This window comes from Poecile atricapillus, chromosome 14 (assembly GCF_030490865.1).
Source record: "Poecile atricapillus isolate bPoeAtr1 chromosome 14, bPoeAtr1.hap1, whole genome shotgun sequence".
Taxonomy (NCBI): domain Eukaryota; kingdom Metazoa; phylum Chordata; class Aves; order Passeriformes; family Paridae; genus Poecile; species Poecile atricapillus.
In genome coordinates this window covers 9,264,951-9,282,659 of record NC_081262.1, presented here as the reverse complement: position 1 = coordinate 9,282,659, position 17,709 = coordinate 9,264,951, and the positions used below count along the sequence as shown (strand labels likewise).

At 36.4% G+C, this 17,709-nt stretch overlaps 1 protein-coding gene across 2 annotated transcripts in view; it reads right to left on the bottom strand.

Annotated features, from left to right (window-relative positions):
- Positions 1-17,709, bottom strand: part of VPS35L (VPS35 endosomal protein sorting factor like) — a 46,445-nt gene that overhangs the window by 9,906 nt on the left and 18,830 nt on the right. For both annotated transcript variants that reach the window (XM_058849812.1, XM_058849813.1), the window contains 9 exons: positions 17,592-17,645; positions 17,107-17,187; positions 16,212-16,274; positions 15,067-15,152; positions 13,978-14,058; positions 11,619-11,682; positions 9,548-9,646; positions 8,676-8,753; positions 7,463-7,577 (listed from right to left, as the gene is read on the bottom strand). In XM_058849812.1, coding sequence (XP_058705795.1) covers positions 7,463-7,577; positions 8,676-8,753; positions 9,548-9,646; positions 11,619-11,682; positions 13,978-14,058; positions 15,067-15,152; positions 16,212-16,274; positions 17,107-17,187; positions 17,592-17,645 — 721 coding nt within the window. The remainder of the gene's footprint in view (positions 1-7,462; positions 7,578-8,675; positions 8,754-9,547; positions 9,647-11,618; positions 11,683-13,977; positions 14,059-15,066; positions 15,153-16,211; positions 16,275-17,106; positions 17,188-17,591; positions 17,646-17,709) is intronic.

The window sequence follows — 17,709 nt, the reverse complement described above, 5'->3', positions numbered from 1 at the left end:
AAGGCTCACTAAAAAGGTTGTCACAGCCATGCTGTTTTTTCAAGTATGAAATAAGCGTCAGTGTTTAATTCTGAATTACATTAATTATGAGGTTATGCAATTATGGTTTCTCCGTATCTTTAAAAGTCAATTTTTAAAACTATTACTGTAGAGATGTTTTAAAACAAAACCATACATCGCTTTTTCTGGCTTCCAAAAGATATAAGGAACCACTTAAAAAGCACGGGAAAACCACAGCAATCTTAGGTTCTTGATTAAAAAACCAAAAAGAAGATAAAAAAGACTTCTTCTGATGAAGGATGCTGTTTTCTTATCTGCCTAAAGTACAATACTGCTTCTTAAGTGAACCAGTTAAACTGGATAAGGCGAGAGCAGCCTGTGCATTACAACAAATCACCATGATGAAGCCTTCCCCACTGCTGTTAATATCTTGTGCAGTGCTCCGAACGTAACATACTTCATGCTTCACTAAATTCATCCTTTCACAGCAGCTCCTTCATTTTGGTTGACCATAATCCTGTAAATCTTTCCCCCAAGCATACATGTTGACCTTCAGGCTAGAAAAACTAACAGGCTTGGATATCCAAGTCAGCACTTCCAGAAATAGCCTCCTACAGAAGAAAAAACAAGTGAAATTGGTGTTGAATGTTCTGCTTTTGATAATATTCATGATGGCACATGTGCACATGTTTAATTATACCTACACACAACTATATGTACCTCCACATATTTCTGTGCATCAATCTCCCTCTATATAAAAATTGAGCTTGCACTGTATTTCCCGTTTCTCTGACAACCAATCAAACTGTACGAATTCAAGATTTCAGGCAGACAAAAATGAGGAACAAAGTCAGAGATGGGAAAACACTTAAACTCCTTAAGTCCACCTTCAAAGAGCAAAAGGGAGCGAGTTTAACATACCTACCCAAAGTATTTTTAGTCACGGCTACAATTACACCAGGCTAAGTCCACCCAAAGGACAAAACCAGGGACCATGCACATCTTCTGCATTCCACACCACTTTCCTGTCTTACAACACTGTCAAACCCAATTTAATACCCTGAAGATTTTGCTTCCACATCCAACAGATGTTGGAGATTTAATGAAGCTTGTACTTCAGTGCAAAAAATGACTGGGAGTGTGGGGGTTTTGTTACATTACTTTTTCTGTTAAATAAATTAATCCATTATTGTTTTGACAACCAAGCATTGTAAACATTTGAATCTCCTTCTTGTCACATTGGTGAGGTCACTGTGAGATATTGTTGAAATGTGGTTTTCCCTTGAACTACTGCAAATTTTTCTCTGTCTTAAAGATCTCTACACATCACTTCCAATCCAGAAACAACCAAGACTTCTTTGAAGGAAGAAACTAGAAATTAGAAACTAAGAAATTAGAAAATGAATGCACTGCTGCTTGGTGAGCTGGAATGTACTGTGTTAGTTCATACTATTTCATACTATGAATTAGCTGCAGATAAAAAGGTAATTACGTGGATGAAGCTTTGTAGAGCCAGTTTTAGGTGAAGCTTGATTAAAGATTACAAGGCATTTGTACTTTGAGACAAAGGCACTCAAGAGGCATAAGTGAAGATCCATACAGGGCCATCAGACAGTATCAGCAAGGACACTGGACAGAAGATATTTTATTCTTTAGGTGTGATGAGTAAATGCAACACACACCTCACCCCACTGCCTCCCCTCCCACCCAGAAAAAATAAACAACCCAAAAACCAACCACAAATTACAGCCTGCCTCTCTAAATTCTATGTAATCCCAAAAAACTGTGAGGTACCACATCAGCAGCACTCTCTATAGAAAGCTCCACCAATAGTATTTTGTAATACTGAAAATTTTGAAATAATAAATGCTGCAGTTAAATAGTATTGTTTCTACTGTTATTATGAGGCAAAAAAAAAAAAATCAAATGAGCAGACATACACAAAAATGATACAAGGCTGGAAGGTCTGTATGATTTTTGCAGAGAGAAATTGCTCCTCAGCAGTCTCTCAAGCCTTCCAAAGAACCAGCAAGATTGTGTTTAAAAGTAATTCCATTAATAAATACTTAGATTTAAAGAAAACTTTTAATATTTATCCTTATAGAACTGGCTCTTTAAACAAATAAGCTGAAAGAAAATAAGGAAAAAGGTTCTCATGAGGGTACACAACTAAATAAAGGATGGAGTGGATGGGGAAAGGTAATAAAAAAGTTTTCAGAGTGAAGCAACATAACTACTGGATTCCTTAAGGTTTTGCAGAGACATGTCCTCAGGATGAGCTGGGAGGTGACAATGTTTGCAGACTGGTCTGGAACGTGACTGCAAAGCATCACAGATGGATCTCATGATTCTGAGCAGTAAAGCAGCAGATGAACTCTAATATTAGTATGGCATGTGGGGAAAGAGACAACCCTTGCTATAGCTATAGAAAGAGAAGCTCTAAATAGGTTATTTACACTCATGAAAGATTTTGGAGTCATTATAGATGGTTTCCTGTAAACTACATCCTAAGCAGCTGTTGAAAAGGCGTGGCAATTACAAGAATCACTAGGAGAGTAATGGAAAACTGAGGTGTCATTGTATAATTTATATTGCTGTTGGGCATTTATACCTGGAATAATCTAATCTAGTCCTAATCTCCCCATTTCCAAAGGCACAAAAAGATAAAAAAGTTGCTAGGGCATGGAACTGTTTCCTTGTTAGAAAAGGCAATACTGACAACCAATTCTTGAGGAAGTTACCAACTACATTATCTCATAGCCACCAAGAAGAAAACCAATCAGGAATGACTGAATTCTGCTCAAACAGATCAGCTGCATGCTCTGAGCCACTCACCTAACATCTAACATAAATGAATCCCTGAACATTAGACTTCCAAGTAGCAGGTAACTGTGGAACTCACTATCACATGAAGTTACAAAGGCCAAAAAGTAGAAGTTGATTAAAAATATTAAATTTCCAAGGACTGGTCCATCTATTTTATTAAATACCATGGTCTGGGCCATACACAAGCTTTGTTGAAGGATGTATTAAATCACCTGCACCTGAAAGCCAAGAAACATCATTCTACGTTATTGTTTCCTTAGTAGATGCTACAAGACACTTTCAAAAACAGGTCATGGGCTAGACAGACTTGAAGAACTGACAAACTGATAAAAAGTACTAGTCTGAAGAGCTTACAGAGAGAGATGTCACCTCTCTCACATCATATGGAAAAGTGATTGGCTGGGATAAAGAGAGGAACAGAAAAAGCTCAGGGGAAGTCTCCAGTTGTGGAAGTCCCAGGTAACAGAAGAGGTCACAGTTCTGTCCAAATGAAACAACACTTAGCATTGCTAGTAAGGAAAACAGTATGACATCATTCTTTTCCCAAAGATCTTTTACTGCCTTCAAGGAAAGCAGTATTTAAAAACGTAACAGAGTCACCATATACTATTCTCACCAGAGAAACATGAGCCAAGAAGTCCTAGTATCTGTAATTAGGAAAATCTCTTCAAGTTCCTACTTCTCTAAATTCTTTACCTCAAATTCTCTGTTTATATTCTTCAGATCAATAAAGAATTTGGGAGATTAAGAAGAAATACTAAAAATTGTTATCTAATGGTACTGAGAAAATACTCTAAACCATTATTAGACTATGATTTAAAATTACTTATTAGATATTCCATACTATAATTTCTCCAGAGTGTTACTGAAGCCTTTAGAGAATACTCATGGAAAAGTAACATTTGCTGCAGTAGAAATTATTTTTGCAATCTACTAGGTGTAACTGTGTTTTAGCCACAACTGGAAAACAAATACCTAGAAGTATATTAAGCACTGTATGCTTCAGAATTAAAATCTGCATTTGCTAAGCAAAATGGTCTGCAGCAGTTGATCTGAGGGACAGGCTGTCCATTTTTATAAAGTTTAATGTTTGACAATATCCCAGTGAAATCAGTCAGACAGAATCAGCTGAATTACCTTATTCACTCAGCAGGTTATTTCTCAAGTGAGGCAAAGATTTCACATTTTAAAACAAAAATGCTGCTCAACACATATTACCAGAAAGTTATGTCATCTCTACCCACCTGCTGAATGCTGTGATCAAACATTAAAAACTCATGCTGTCTCTTTTTTGACAGACAAAAGTAGCATTTCCACAGAGAGGAATGTGTGCAATAAAAATCATATCTACATCTCAGAAGTCCAGAAGAGTGACACAATGGAGCATGCATTTAATCTCAATTTAGTCCAAGCACCCCCATGACAGAAAGCATGACCAATGAGAATTTATTATTCTCTGTTGGCAGCACACAGTGCTCAGTGGCTCAGTTAAGAAAAATGAAAAGCCCATCTCTGTAAAATCTAGCATCTTCCTTTCAAAGGTGGGCTCTTAATAGGCTATCCAGAGGTACAAACTGAGCATCCAGGGAAAATTCACCTAAAACATTTTAAACATAATTACAGATTCATTTCACTTAAAGCAGGTCTTGTGATCTGGAGATGAAAGAGGCAACAGTCATTTTTAATACATTCTGAACACTCCCAGACAGACATCCGTCAGTGTATTAATGCTGGAATTTCATGAGCCTTTGAATTCACAGGTCTGACCCAACTTCATTGTCTTAAACAAAATCTGTTCCATGAAAAATTACAATTTTCTAATACTGAAGTATTTGGATGAGTTCAAACACATGACTTGATTAACAGTATGGCAAATCCAAGCAAGCAAGGCTGGGATAGAGGACATGGGAGCAGCAAGACACAAGGACTGCTGGTTACTACTGCTGCCCCTTGAAATTGGGAATGAGGCAAAACCCAAACTTTTCCAGCTATAAGCAGATTAGCTGTGGCTCTCCAATTGCTGACAGTTTATCAGTGAAATCCTCAGACTCATAAATTCATTTATTGTTATGACCTGCACATCCTCCTTTTTCAAGATAGACATATTGGCAATTTAGAGAAATCTTCCTATTGCCAACAGAAGTTGTGGAGCTCAATTTTCTTATGTGTTTAAGTGAAAACATCTCACTGAAACATCTGGACTCCCCACAGAAACTTAAAATTGAGAAAAACCCAAGACTTTACCTTGCTACAAACACCAGCTGGAACCTTCAAGGAGGAAGTGCACGCACAAAACTCATGCATGCACCTCTGCTGACTGCACTTTTGGATCAGGTACATTACCTTTCAGCTTTATTTCTCTTCACAATTTTAAACCAATTAAGCTAATTCAAATCAGTATGAAAGAAAAGTTACAGCCAAGGCACAGTTTCCCTTCCTGGCCTAATGCTATCATTAATGGCACACTCTTAAATCTTCATGCTGCATGGGTTTTAGTAGATCAGTGTCTAATTGGCATCAATTAACTCAGTTAACTGACTGGAGTGAAATTTGCTGTTATAAATTAATCAGTACCTCTTACTTCCTACTCATTCAGTTAAAATACAGATTAACTGTGTGAAAAGTAACTTTCAAGGACACATTATGTGACTTCAGTGCATCAACATATGGAAAGACAGTTCACAAAAAATGTCCCAAGACAGTGTTTAACACATGCTAAACTACTCATGCAAGTGACATGTCTCTGAGTACAAATTATACCCAGAATAGCTTTGCTAGGGGAGCAAAAAGTGAATAACTATAAAACCTTGGTAAATGAAGTGAGTTACTGAACATCAGTTTTGCTCTTGCTTCATTTTAACAAAAGTAGAGATGAACCAAATGTTCCTCTCTCTAGCTTGTGGGTCTAAAATTCAGAAGAGTGTGGCTAATAAACACGCATTTTAGACTGAGTTCATAATACTTTGCATATCTCTGCTACCTTAAAAGATTTCAGGATAGGATCCTGTTAATTTCTTAGTGAGTGCACTATTCATTTGTCAAACAACAGATGTGCACATTTGTAAACCCTCACACTGAAAAATCTGGACAATTGTTGGGGCCCAGAAGTCTCACTCAGAGAAGAACTGGATCACAAAAATAGTGAAAAAAGCAGAAAATTCAAAAAAAGTTGAAAGATATTAAATTACAGAAGGGGTCCCAACATGGTCAGGGAGTAATTCTAGAAGACCAAATATTAAAGAAAAACTGCTTTGGATTTGCTTCCAATAAGGGAAGCTCTACAGCACAGAAACAATAATGAAAACTGACATAGAGAATAAGGTAAGCTGGTCAATTAAATAAAACACCATAGAGAGAAAAAAAGTGAGTCCATTTTATGTAAACCCTGAAAGAAACTGCACAATGCTAACTGCACAACAACAGACTTTGCAGATCTTTTATTTGCACAACAAACTTGGACACAACAGTCAGCTTTACACTAAATCCCTCTGCTTTGCTGTATGGGCAACACCAGATTCAAAACAAAGAAACACAACAGTCACTGTGCACTAAAAAGTCCTAATCAGCATCCTAAGTCAGCTTGTTTGTGCAGCTGGAACTTGCTGGTAAATGCAGAGCTTGGAAAACAAGCTCTCGTGAAGAAGCACAGAGCTAACACAAAGAATTAATAGCCACAACAAAAGACATTGCAAAGTAATCCAATTTATTACTCTCACAGCTCCACTGGAAACATGTAAAGGAAAAGCATTTACTATTTGAGAGCAGACATTTAAAGGTAGGATTGAAATTGCAAAACAAAGGATGACATCACTTTAAAAAGGAAAAGAAAAATATTACAAACAGAAAAGAAAAATACTATAAACAGTTAAAACTATATGAAGATTTTTAGAATAGATAACTGACTTCCATTTGTTGATGGAACATGAATGAGATCATATTAAATGGTGATACAGACTTAATGTTCATTCTGATGCCAGAATAGCTCCCATTTTTTCACCAAAATCACTTTTGTCACAATCTCCTATTACTTAACACTGAACTAACAGGATGGCTGAAAATGTGCTCAGGCATATTTCAATCAATAATTCAGATCCAAAAAAAGAAAATATATTTTTCAGTCCTCATATGATCTGATATTACACCATTATTTCACTCTGATATAGTGGCACATTTTCTTGGCTAAGCAATTATCATGCAGGTGCTCTGACAGCAAGTTTCTGCTGTCACTGACCCAACCTGGAATTCTTTTCCAGCTCATTGGTGAATTTTGTCAGTCTGTGAACTACTAAACAGATGCTTTCATTTCTTTTTTCAATTATAATAAAGCACATCATTTGTGATTAGAGAGCTTGCATAATTACACAGGAGAAAAACTTTCCATGCTTCCCATAATTTAGGACAACCTACCTCATGGCCAGGACTATGTCAACCACAGTCAGCTGTCTTGGCTCTTAAAATCCCATTGAAGAGCTGCTTTAATATGGCACAGTTTTGCTTTAACAGTGCTTGAAACAGAGCTGTATTTTAATTCCATCATAAATATACATATGACTTAGGATATCAGCCATGTTATTATTCACAATTAGAAATATTTCTGAAATAAGAGAGCCTTTAAGTAGATAAATTCATGCCTTACCTTGTGAAAGGCACTGATTTGCCAGAGCAACCTGTCCAGAGTGCAGATACAGATTAAGACGTGTGAAGATACTGCTCAGAGATGGAATTGTAATGAAGCAGAAGGCAACACAAGCCTAAAGTAAATTTTTAAAAAAATTGAATAAAATTCCTATCTCAGAGTTATAACAATCTTTACTGATTTAATACACAATTAGGAATCAAAATCTGTATATCAGTTTTGGGAAAGATTTTCAATAGAAAGCAACCATTATGTGAGGCCCAAAATCAGCTATTTTAAATTTCTAATGAGTATTTCAATAATTATGTATTTTTTTTAATTGTTATTATTAAAACTGACTCTCTGTGACTGTAGCTCAAAGAGTTCCTCTCTCCTCAGGAAACCACCTTGCAGGACCAAAAGCTAACTAGAGAAGCAGATTAGTGTCCTCAGGGAGAAACCACTGGCCAAAGTGGTGAGAGCAGGTGCTGTGTGTGCACTGTGGGCACAGCCCAAAGCCCTGGCTGGAGCAAGGAGCAGAGAGAAGCTGCCCAGTGCCAGCCCAGCCAGCCTCTGCCCAGGGCACCACACAGGTGCCATGGACTGGAGCCCACTGCACACACAAATAGCTTCCCACATGCAGACAGATGGACACATCTTGCTTGCCACGTTTCAGGTAAGAAGAAGGGAACACAAGCAACCTGGATATCCTGTGATGGCCTGTGCACAGTTCAGAGCACATTTGACCATGTCTATATACACTCAGAGGCACTAAAACTGAAAGGAGGACCTTATTTGAAATTCAAATTCTGATTTCAGCATACCAACACTGATATTATGAGACAGAAGTCTGAATATAGTTTATATCCCATCACCCATTCTCTGTGTCTGAGATACAAAGGAATTTGGTATTTTATTTGAAATATAATTTGAAAAGCTGAGCTTCCCAGAATTCACACAAACACCTCTCTGATAAACCTTTCTTTGGAGGGGGAGTCAATCTTGCTGCTCTTTTTCAACACAAAGCTGCTATTAGATGGTTTGGGTCTTTTTTTCCTTAAACAGCAACATTTGTCTTTAGAGAGGAAAGACTGCTTGTAACAAGAGAAAATGGGACTACAAACAGTTTCAAAAAATACTAACACACTGGTTTTGCAAAAATTATAAACTTAGGTGGCACCAGACAGTATTATCTGCAAATAAAGCAGGCTCAGAGTTTATTAGTCCAACCTACCCTGACAAATGCAGCCGTCTTTCTGGAATGATTTCCTTTCATCACCCTTCTGGTTTCCATTGCTAATTGATTCACAGACTACACACACAAAACAAAAGCAAACCATTAAGAAAAATGCACATCCTTGGTGGCAAATAACAACCTGCATGTTTTACTGCATACATTTAGACAATATCCAGTGTCCAAAGGAACCCTGATATAGTGTGTCCCCACTGCGCTATTTACCTTTTACTGGGAGAATTTTAGTGACTGTTCCTTAAAGCAAATATGACTCAATTTGTGAAAGTAGACTTGTTTTATTCAAGCCTTTAGCTTATCCTTTCCTTCCCAGCTATAGTGCTGTCACCTCCTTTGCTAGCATAACAATCATGATTTCTAGCTAACACAGATTAAAAAAACATAAACCAAAAAAACAAAAGTATTTAAGGGAAGATATAATGTTGCAATGGAATCAGATGCAGCTAATGCTCACCTGTGACTCAATACAGAAAAGAGATTAACCTCCCCAATCACAGCAGGACTCTGCCTGGATCTGCAGCCAGACACAATCTAATCTTTCCTACATGAAAGATTATAGAAGAGGCAACCCAAATTCTGAATGTGCAAAGGTGCCATTTGTTTCATTATACATGAAATCTCTTGCAAGATAGTCCGTTTTCTTTGTTGCACTGATACCATGCATGCCTGTCAAGCAAGAACTTCAGAGTGTTTAGGGGATAAAATCAGAGATGAGATCAAAGTTCACTTCAGAAACACCTGATTAAAACACTTCAGACTTACTTTGCCGTAGACCAATAATAATCTGAGCAGGGAATGGGAGAATGCAAATATATCCCCATTTATTAAGGAAATGTAGATAAACTGTGGCTTACATGAATCAGCTGAACTAGAACAGGCTCCAGATTGCAAAACATTGACCTGGCTTCAACATAGAAACTCAGCTGCTGTTCAAAGTCACGGCCAAATGAAACCTATAAAAGAAAAAAGGCCCCTAGATTTTACCACTGCAGGCCTTAAATATATGTAAAACTGCATGCAGATAAACCACAGATATTCAAAATCAAAACCCCCATATATTGCTAAGGAGAAAACCCAGCAGTGACAACAAGCAGCAGTCACAGAATCTCTGTTCTTTTAACTGTCTGCAATGCTTGAGCTTCAGGGAAACATGAAAATTTTACTATTTTGGTTTTTTGGGTTATTTTTCATCTATACTCCACATGATGGTCTACTTTACAGATCAAGTATTTTTCAAGAAAACAAAATTTAAATCCTAGATTTGTGAAGTGTTTTCAAAACTGGCAGAACTCTTGATTCTTTATGGGAGAGACAAAGGCTTGGTTTTGATCATACTTAGAAAGCAAGACAAAAAACCCAGAAAAATGGAAATAGATCTGTGAATCTGTATTCAGATTTCTCTAATTTCTAGTTGATAAAGGGTCTCCAACAGAAGATAGCATTTTTCCTAATTAGATAAACCAGTAAGAAAAGCAGGTTTTCCTTGAGTTTGGTTAATAAATACATTCTTATATATTATGGCAAAAGCTTTTCATTTGGGCAGGAAAGAAGTCAAAAAACAACCTTTGTGTGAGCACAACTCTCTTCCAACCCTGTAGATTTAAAAAAATCCCAAGTGCTGTCAGCTGGAGTGTCTCAGCTGTCAATTAAAAGCAGAGCATGAGGAACAGTCTCCAGGCAGTCTACATTTATGTATTCTATTGTTTTTTTTTTTCTATTAGAAGTAAAGGTTGCATTATTTATCAATTCTCGAGTCACATGCAAAAGGATTTTTTACAAAATTAGAATAAAATTTACATTTAATCCATGCAGTAAAAGATCAAAGAACCTGCACCAGAAAACAAAGGATTGCTTCTCACATTACAGACAACTGTCTTTGCTTTTCCTCTATTTGTACAACTGCTGATTCTGAGTTCTAGTCTCAGGAAAACCTACCCAAAAATATAAATTTTTCCACCAAAAAGACTGGCTGTAAGGATGACTATAACAATTGCTTTTCCCTCCACATCTTAATTTATGTTGGTTTAAATTCATAGCTAGTCATTTTGCTGCTATGGGATTTTTTTTCCCCCTAAACCAGGACTATCAAGACACATCATATTTTGTTCAATGCAAGAAATCTTCCTCAAGGAAATTATACTATATTATACTGCATGTAAAGCTTAATAAAGCAAAACTATATTAGAACATTAATTAGCAAATTAATATAGCTGAAAAAAGCAACCATCTAGAGAAATCCACAGAACTGCAACAAAGAACAAAGAGGACAAGTAGACACAGAGCCTGTCAGCTCTGTGTGAAAGAAAAAACAGAGATTGAGAGTACACAGTTAAAGAATACAAAAAGCTTGAGAAATCTCAAAACCAACAGAGATCAACAAAAGATTTATTGGAATAAGAGTGAGGGATGGGTTAAAAACTAATTTCAAGACAATACACCTGGGGTTCTCCTGGGACTACTAATTTAATGAAATAAATCTTATTTCTAAATCAAGATAAACAGAGATAGAATAACAAAAAAATTACACTTATTTTGTATTTTTGACAGCTGGTAATGGTTCCATTTCGAGCTAAGTAGGGAACTTCCTTCACATAAACCAGTGACCTCTCTGATGCTTCACTTGCTGTTTAACTTTTTAAATACATGCTCTGTTTTACAGGAGATTTACAAAACTAGCAGAAAATACAATTAAATAAACATGTGTACTTTAAACTTTCATCTTGCACCATATCAGCTTCACCACTGTGTGACATTTTTTTAAACACAGACACACTTATTTCACTGAAATGCACTGTGGTTTTCAGTGGTCTTAAGCAAGTCAGAGACTGGGCTCTGATTCAGTCCCACAGGCAGCTGTTCCTCAGGGATGTCACAAAAATAGGAGCTCTAAGGTGCACACAACAGTTGCACACAACTGGCACTCACCATTTTTATGAATCCATTTATCAGAGCTGCTAACGTTCTTTTCTCATCTTCAAGTGTTAGTGCACTAGAAAAAAAAATATTTGGTAAATTTTAGAATATTGTTTATCCTATTCATCTATAAAGGTTCAAATTATACATAATATTTTATAAATTTTCTGCATAAAACTAATTTTAATGTGAATATCACCAAGTCAGCCATGAACCAAACTAAATATGAGATTTTTTAAAAAAGGAAAAATTGCTGAGTGTCTTTAGATTCTCAGAAACTCAGACTTTGGCAAGAGGAGATGGAAGCTACACTAACGTTTTTTATTGTGACAAACAAATGGCTTCAGGCTTGTGTTGCAACATTAGAACTTGAGTAAGAACTAAGTCTAAAATCCTAAAGAAATTAGTACATCTATTCTTCAAAGAAAGTTATCCTATTTAAGGAGTAAAGTTTTTGAAATACCTTTTAAATATTATGCACTGTAAAACATTAGTTTATTGTTTAGTTTGGGGTTTGTTTTGTTTAAGGTTTTTTGTTTTAAATAACCTTGCCTCTGAATTTAAAAAATAATTAACTTCACCTTGCTACAGTGCTGGTTTTCTTCATGTTTTAGTAAGAACTGAACTAAACTGATACATAAAAAGGAGTTTATTTTCAAAACTACCACAGATACCTATTCTACACCAAGAGTCCGAAATCTAATTTGAAACAAATTTACATCACATAAAAATCTAGTCAGTCAAACCTGTTTCACTGAAGAGGGATGAACAAAAAGCTAAATTACAATTAACTAATACAGTTTAATCCCTTTACTATTATATGCTTGGCTCCAGCTTTGACCTTTACTATATCAGTTACCAATTTCCAACACAGACACCAGATGGGAAGAGAACAATAGTTTTACTATACAAATTCAGTAAGGGAGGAAAGAAAACCTCAGCATGATTAGCTCATTAGTGCATTGCCAATCAAAAGAGTCAACTGATGGGCTCTGAAAGGCTCAGAAGGCTTGTAATGAGATCTCCAGGTCAGTAATAGGTTTGCAGTTCAGTTGTGAATCAGACCCCTACCAGTCTACAGGCTGTTATTCTCCAGCAGCTGTTACAGGGGTCAGCAAGCCCCACACAATGAGCTGGGAGTTTCCTGAATCAGGATGCAAAAACACACACAGGAATTACTTTAAAATAACTGGAATTTAGGGTGATTTAATAGGAGATGTACAACCATATTAGCTCAAGGAACTGCTGGTTTAAGGGATTTTAAAGGTCCCAGTAAACTATCAAATTGTTTTGGCAAAGCATCAGAGGAAGCACCAAATATGGATTGCTATAAACTGCTCTGGTTTTTTTATAAGCTCATTTAGGTACAATATATTGTTCTATTTAAAGGCTGAACTGGCTTTTAGTGCAACATACAGCCAAATAAGGTACTCTAACCCAAAATAAAGCACTCTAGCTGGTATAAATTGAAATTATATTTTAAACCTGACCTCTTTATTCAATAAATCTTGAATCCATGGCCTATCAAGGATGAGAAAGTTTTAAGTTCCTTTGCAGCATCTGCCATACGAAGAAGCTCTGGGCTATCAGAGTGGCAAAAGAGACTGTGCCCTTACAATTCAACCCAAACCAGAAGGAAAAAAAGGTTTGTCCTCTTGAGAGTTAGAATTTGCAGCATTGTGATCCTGGCTGTATTTTCAATCAGACACAGATTTCGGTGTGATTTTTGCAAGTTACCTACAAACCACAATGCTTTCCACACTGCACAACTGCTACTGAAACAGTGAGGGTACAACAGAGCACAGGGGTTCCCAAACAACCTCAGCTCTCAAAGTCAAGGGCAAAATAGAAGAGGAGGAATTAGGGGAAAGATGTAGATGGTTCAACAGTTTCTCAGTTCTAGCTTCCCCTATTGAAGTTCCTAGAGATCTTCCAGGTAACCTTTTAAAGATTTCGCTCCCCTTTGTAATGGCTGAAAACAGTGACCCACAAATCTGATGGCAATCTGTGCTTCAGTAGCTACACATTCACTTGAATCTCAGAAATAGCTTATTATTCACTATAACTCAAAGATTACATTGGTTTCATTATCAAAGTGTTTTGAAGATTGGATTGTAAAGTGTCTCTGCTTCACTGGAAAACTACAAAACCACTGCTACTTCCCTTTTAAAATTCTGCTTCAGTATTCAAAATACAGCAGTAATTAAAGAGCAAATGGTACATGCTGCCACTTCACTGCACAGCTCTTCCCTCAGCACTAATTGGATTCATGTCTTAATCCACCTTGAAACAAACAGCCTCAGAAACATGAAACCACATCAGGCAGCCCAACTTTGCATAAATGAGAGTTCTTAATAGAAGTTCATCTTACTTCACAGAATCATGCATCGTCTTACAGATATGCAGGAGAGCATTGAGTATAACAGGATCCTTTGTTGACTCCTGCTGATGCCTAGAAAGAGTTTTAGAAATAGTGGTGAAAATCCTGCTCTGTCAAAATGGGAAAAAATGAGTAGAATAACATTGGTTTAATGCATAATTCCAATCACCAGCACTGTATGACACTGCACAAGTTTTAAGTTCATTTGTGATCCACAGAACACCAACAATCACGTGGTTAATATGTGTACAATTCCAACAAATGCCAGCCAAGAAATATTATCTTAATATACACAGCTGCACTGCCAAGCCACAGACTCTGACTCCTTAAAGGACACAGTAAGGTGGACATGTGATACATTGAGGCAATCTAAAAACATCAAAACAAAACAACCCTAGATTTACCAAGATATAATATCATTTCTCAGCTACTCAGGGACTGACAGGAAGCATCAGTGTCAGGTTTAGGTACAGAGGCACATGTGCAGAGCAGCTCCATTAAGGTGATTAAGGGGCCACAGCATCTCTCATATGAGCAAAGCCAAGAGAGGTGGCCCTGCGTGCCCTAGGGGAGAGAAGGCTTGGGGGGGCTCAGCAGGGAGTATAAACACCTGAAGGGAAGGTGAAAATGAGAAAAGTGTTTCAAGAAACCTGTTAATTACTTGAAAAGAAAAGAACTGCTTGACCTTCAGAACAGTTGAATATATTTTTGTTTTCTAAGTTAATTTTCCACAGTAGCAATACTCTGTTCTGTACTGTCATAGCAATTGGAATGTGAAATAAATTTCATAAACCAACAAAGGCAACACAAAAAAAGAATAAAAAGCTCGGAGAACAACTATTCTCTTAACCCACAGCAAGTCAGCATCAATATAATCACTTCAACTCAGCTTTCTTTGTAAGCAGTCAAACAGTCCATCAATAGATTAACAAAACTGACACATTTTCTTTCTTCTTTCCAATACCCTGGAACACCTTCACAAACTAAATAGCCAATATACTGATTCCTCTTTCCTAGCCATCTTTCAGTAAGTTTCTCAGAGCTTCCAGAGTGCATTTCACTTCAACAGTCTCCACTCACTTAATAAAAGATTCCATAATGCACTTGCAAACCTCCACTCTCACACTTTCCTTCTGGAACATATCCAGAAATGGCAAGAATTTCTCCTGAAAGTACAAATACATAAACAAGTAAAATTAGGCATGTTACAAAGAACACACTAAAACAATAAATACCTTGGATAAGTTTTATAAGCACAGCTATTTAGGTAAAACTATTTTCATATTTTCTGAAAACCGTAATTCATCTAAAAGGATGAAAAGGTGGAACTAATGGAAAAGGAGTGATGTTTGCAAGATGAATCAATTTACAGATTGCCAAGATCTAGAAGGGAACACAAAATACAGAACTGTTTGAATCAAATGTTGCACTTTATTTTTAAAAGCAATCATATGCTTCAAACAGCTGAAAATCATGACAAATTCAGAGATCCATGGGGAAAAATAGGTAAGATATTATAAACAATTAAAATAGTCCACACATCATCAACAATTTCACATCTATCCAGAGAAAGTTAAAAGGTCTAAGACGTTCAAATTTCCTTCAAAAAACAAGGGTCTAGGTTGTTTAATACACTAAAATGCTTAGTTTCTGTATCATCTCAAGAATATACTGAAGGTAAGTTTTTCAGAATTATCCAAGCAATTTGTGAACAAGACTTGACCCCAAATGCACAGCACCAGTCTTGAGTTTCACTCTTCAAATGGTTTCTGTACTTTGACACACACTGTCTGCTGTGTTTATACCTCATATGCAGCCTCCGACCCCTCTGAGTTCCACTTTGTTTCAAAGTGTAAGTGCTATGAGAGAGTATGTTAAGTATGTATCATAATACAGAAACAGCTACCAGCAATTACATTAACACACTCAAATAAATGGTATTTCATCTTCCATTGATTGTCACTTATGCCACAGTAACAAACAAACTTAGAGAATTTAACAGCCTAATGAAAAAAAGTATAGAAAACTGGAATTGGAATAATAAGTACTAAAGTAGTAAGCAGAAGAAAGCTCACAAAATATTTCTGCACTTAGCTACTTGACAAAAAGTCCTTGCATTCTGTGAACTGGTAAATAATCTAAATATCCCAGTTAAGGTAAATTATCTTGCAGAAAAACTGCCTAACAGTTCTTCTTAAAATTTTATTAAAGAGAATATCACTTACCACTGAAAAAAGCAGAGCAAAGTCATAGATGTAGGTAATAACTTTCTGAATAATTGACTGCAGCTAAAGGGGAGAAAAAGGAAAAGTTAAAAAAAAGGGGGAAATGATTGTAATTTGTTAAATTCAGATTATCCACACCAGCGATTATTCTTCTCTAGTTATTCATAGAAAACCGCTTTGAAAGATGCTTTAAGCATTCATCAACATAATTTCTTTCCCCAAAGCAGGACAAACTATAGCTATTCCTACATACCCTTCAGAACCCATATTGAACAGAGGCTGACCAGCCTGCCCAGGCTTTATTTGCTCTTCACTTCCATAGTTAGGCACATTTTTTCAAATTTAGAATCTCCATGTCCTCCAGCTCTCTGCACTAAAAAACTCAGCCAAATAAATAAAGAAAAAAATCCCAAACCAGTTTTTTAAATATTCTTTTGTAGGCATTTTTTCTACCCCTCAAGTAACCACAAAAACCTCCTCAACTAATCCATATTTCATCTGGTATTCAGTCTCAAGGACTGGACACAATAATTCACTGAAGCCTTAACAATGCCAAGGATAGACTATTTTATGGTTATCTTCTGTTTATACAACCCACCATGATTGCCAATTTCCTTCAGCAAACACCACTGTTAATGTAGGAGTTAACTAATGCTACTTCTAAATAGATACATCATTCAGGTTTAGCATTTCTTAAAATTATAAGATTGATGTGCATGGCAAAAAAGGAGGAATAAATCACAGCATTACAGTGTTCCAAAAGGCTTCCCAAATTATAGCTAGTGTTTAAAAATAAATATCTTATTACAAGAGTTATCAGCAATGCTTAAGAATGAATCCCATTTAAGAAAATGCGTATCAGATTTTTACAGATTTGGCAAAATAAACTCTTTACCTGTGGGTAAGCATCTTCAAATGCTCGATCGGGAGTCATGTGTTTGATAACATCAGCCAGAACTGTATTGACCTCTCGCTTCTGTGTAGCAAAAACCAAGGTTACAAAATGAAATTGGCACATAAATCGAGTCACTAAACACCAGTTGAAGAGGATAATTTATTTCCATTTGCCAAAGCATCAGCTTTTTACAGAGCTCTAGTTAAGCCAGGAACTTTAACCATAGCTCCAGTAAATCCTTACTTAAACTGATCCATCTGCCATTAAAACGAAAGGATAAGAAACATTCAGTGCTGTGGGGTAGTAAAGCTTCAAAGCTTCATCTTTTGTCCTCATTCATCTTTCATGAAAGGAAACATATTTTTTCATTCCTACACATTTATACAGAATAGTCAAAGCCTTTCCATCTTTAATACCAGACTGCTAACACAGCCACTTATTCTGTATCAGAAAAATTCAAAGGAAACAAAGTAATTTTCACCTACCGTAAAGTGTCTGCACGTATACTCCACCCACACTTCAGCACAGTTGATATAATCCTAGAAATACAGGTGTCTTATGATTACCAACATTTGCAGGAGACTGAGAAATACACTTGCAAAA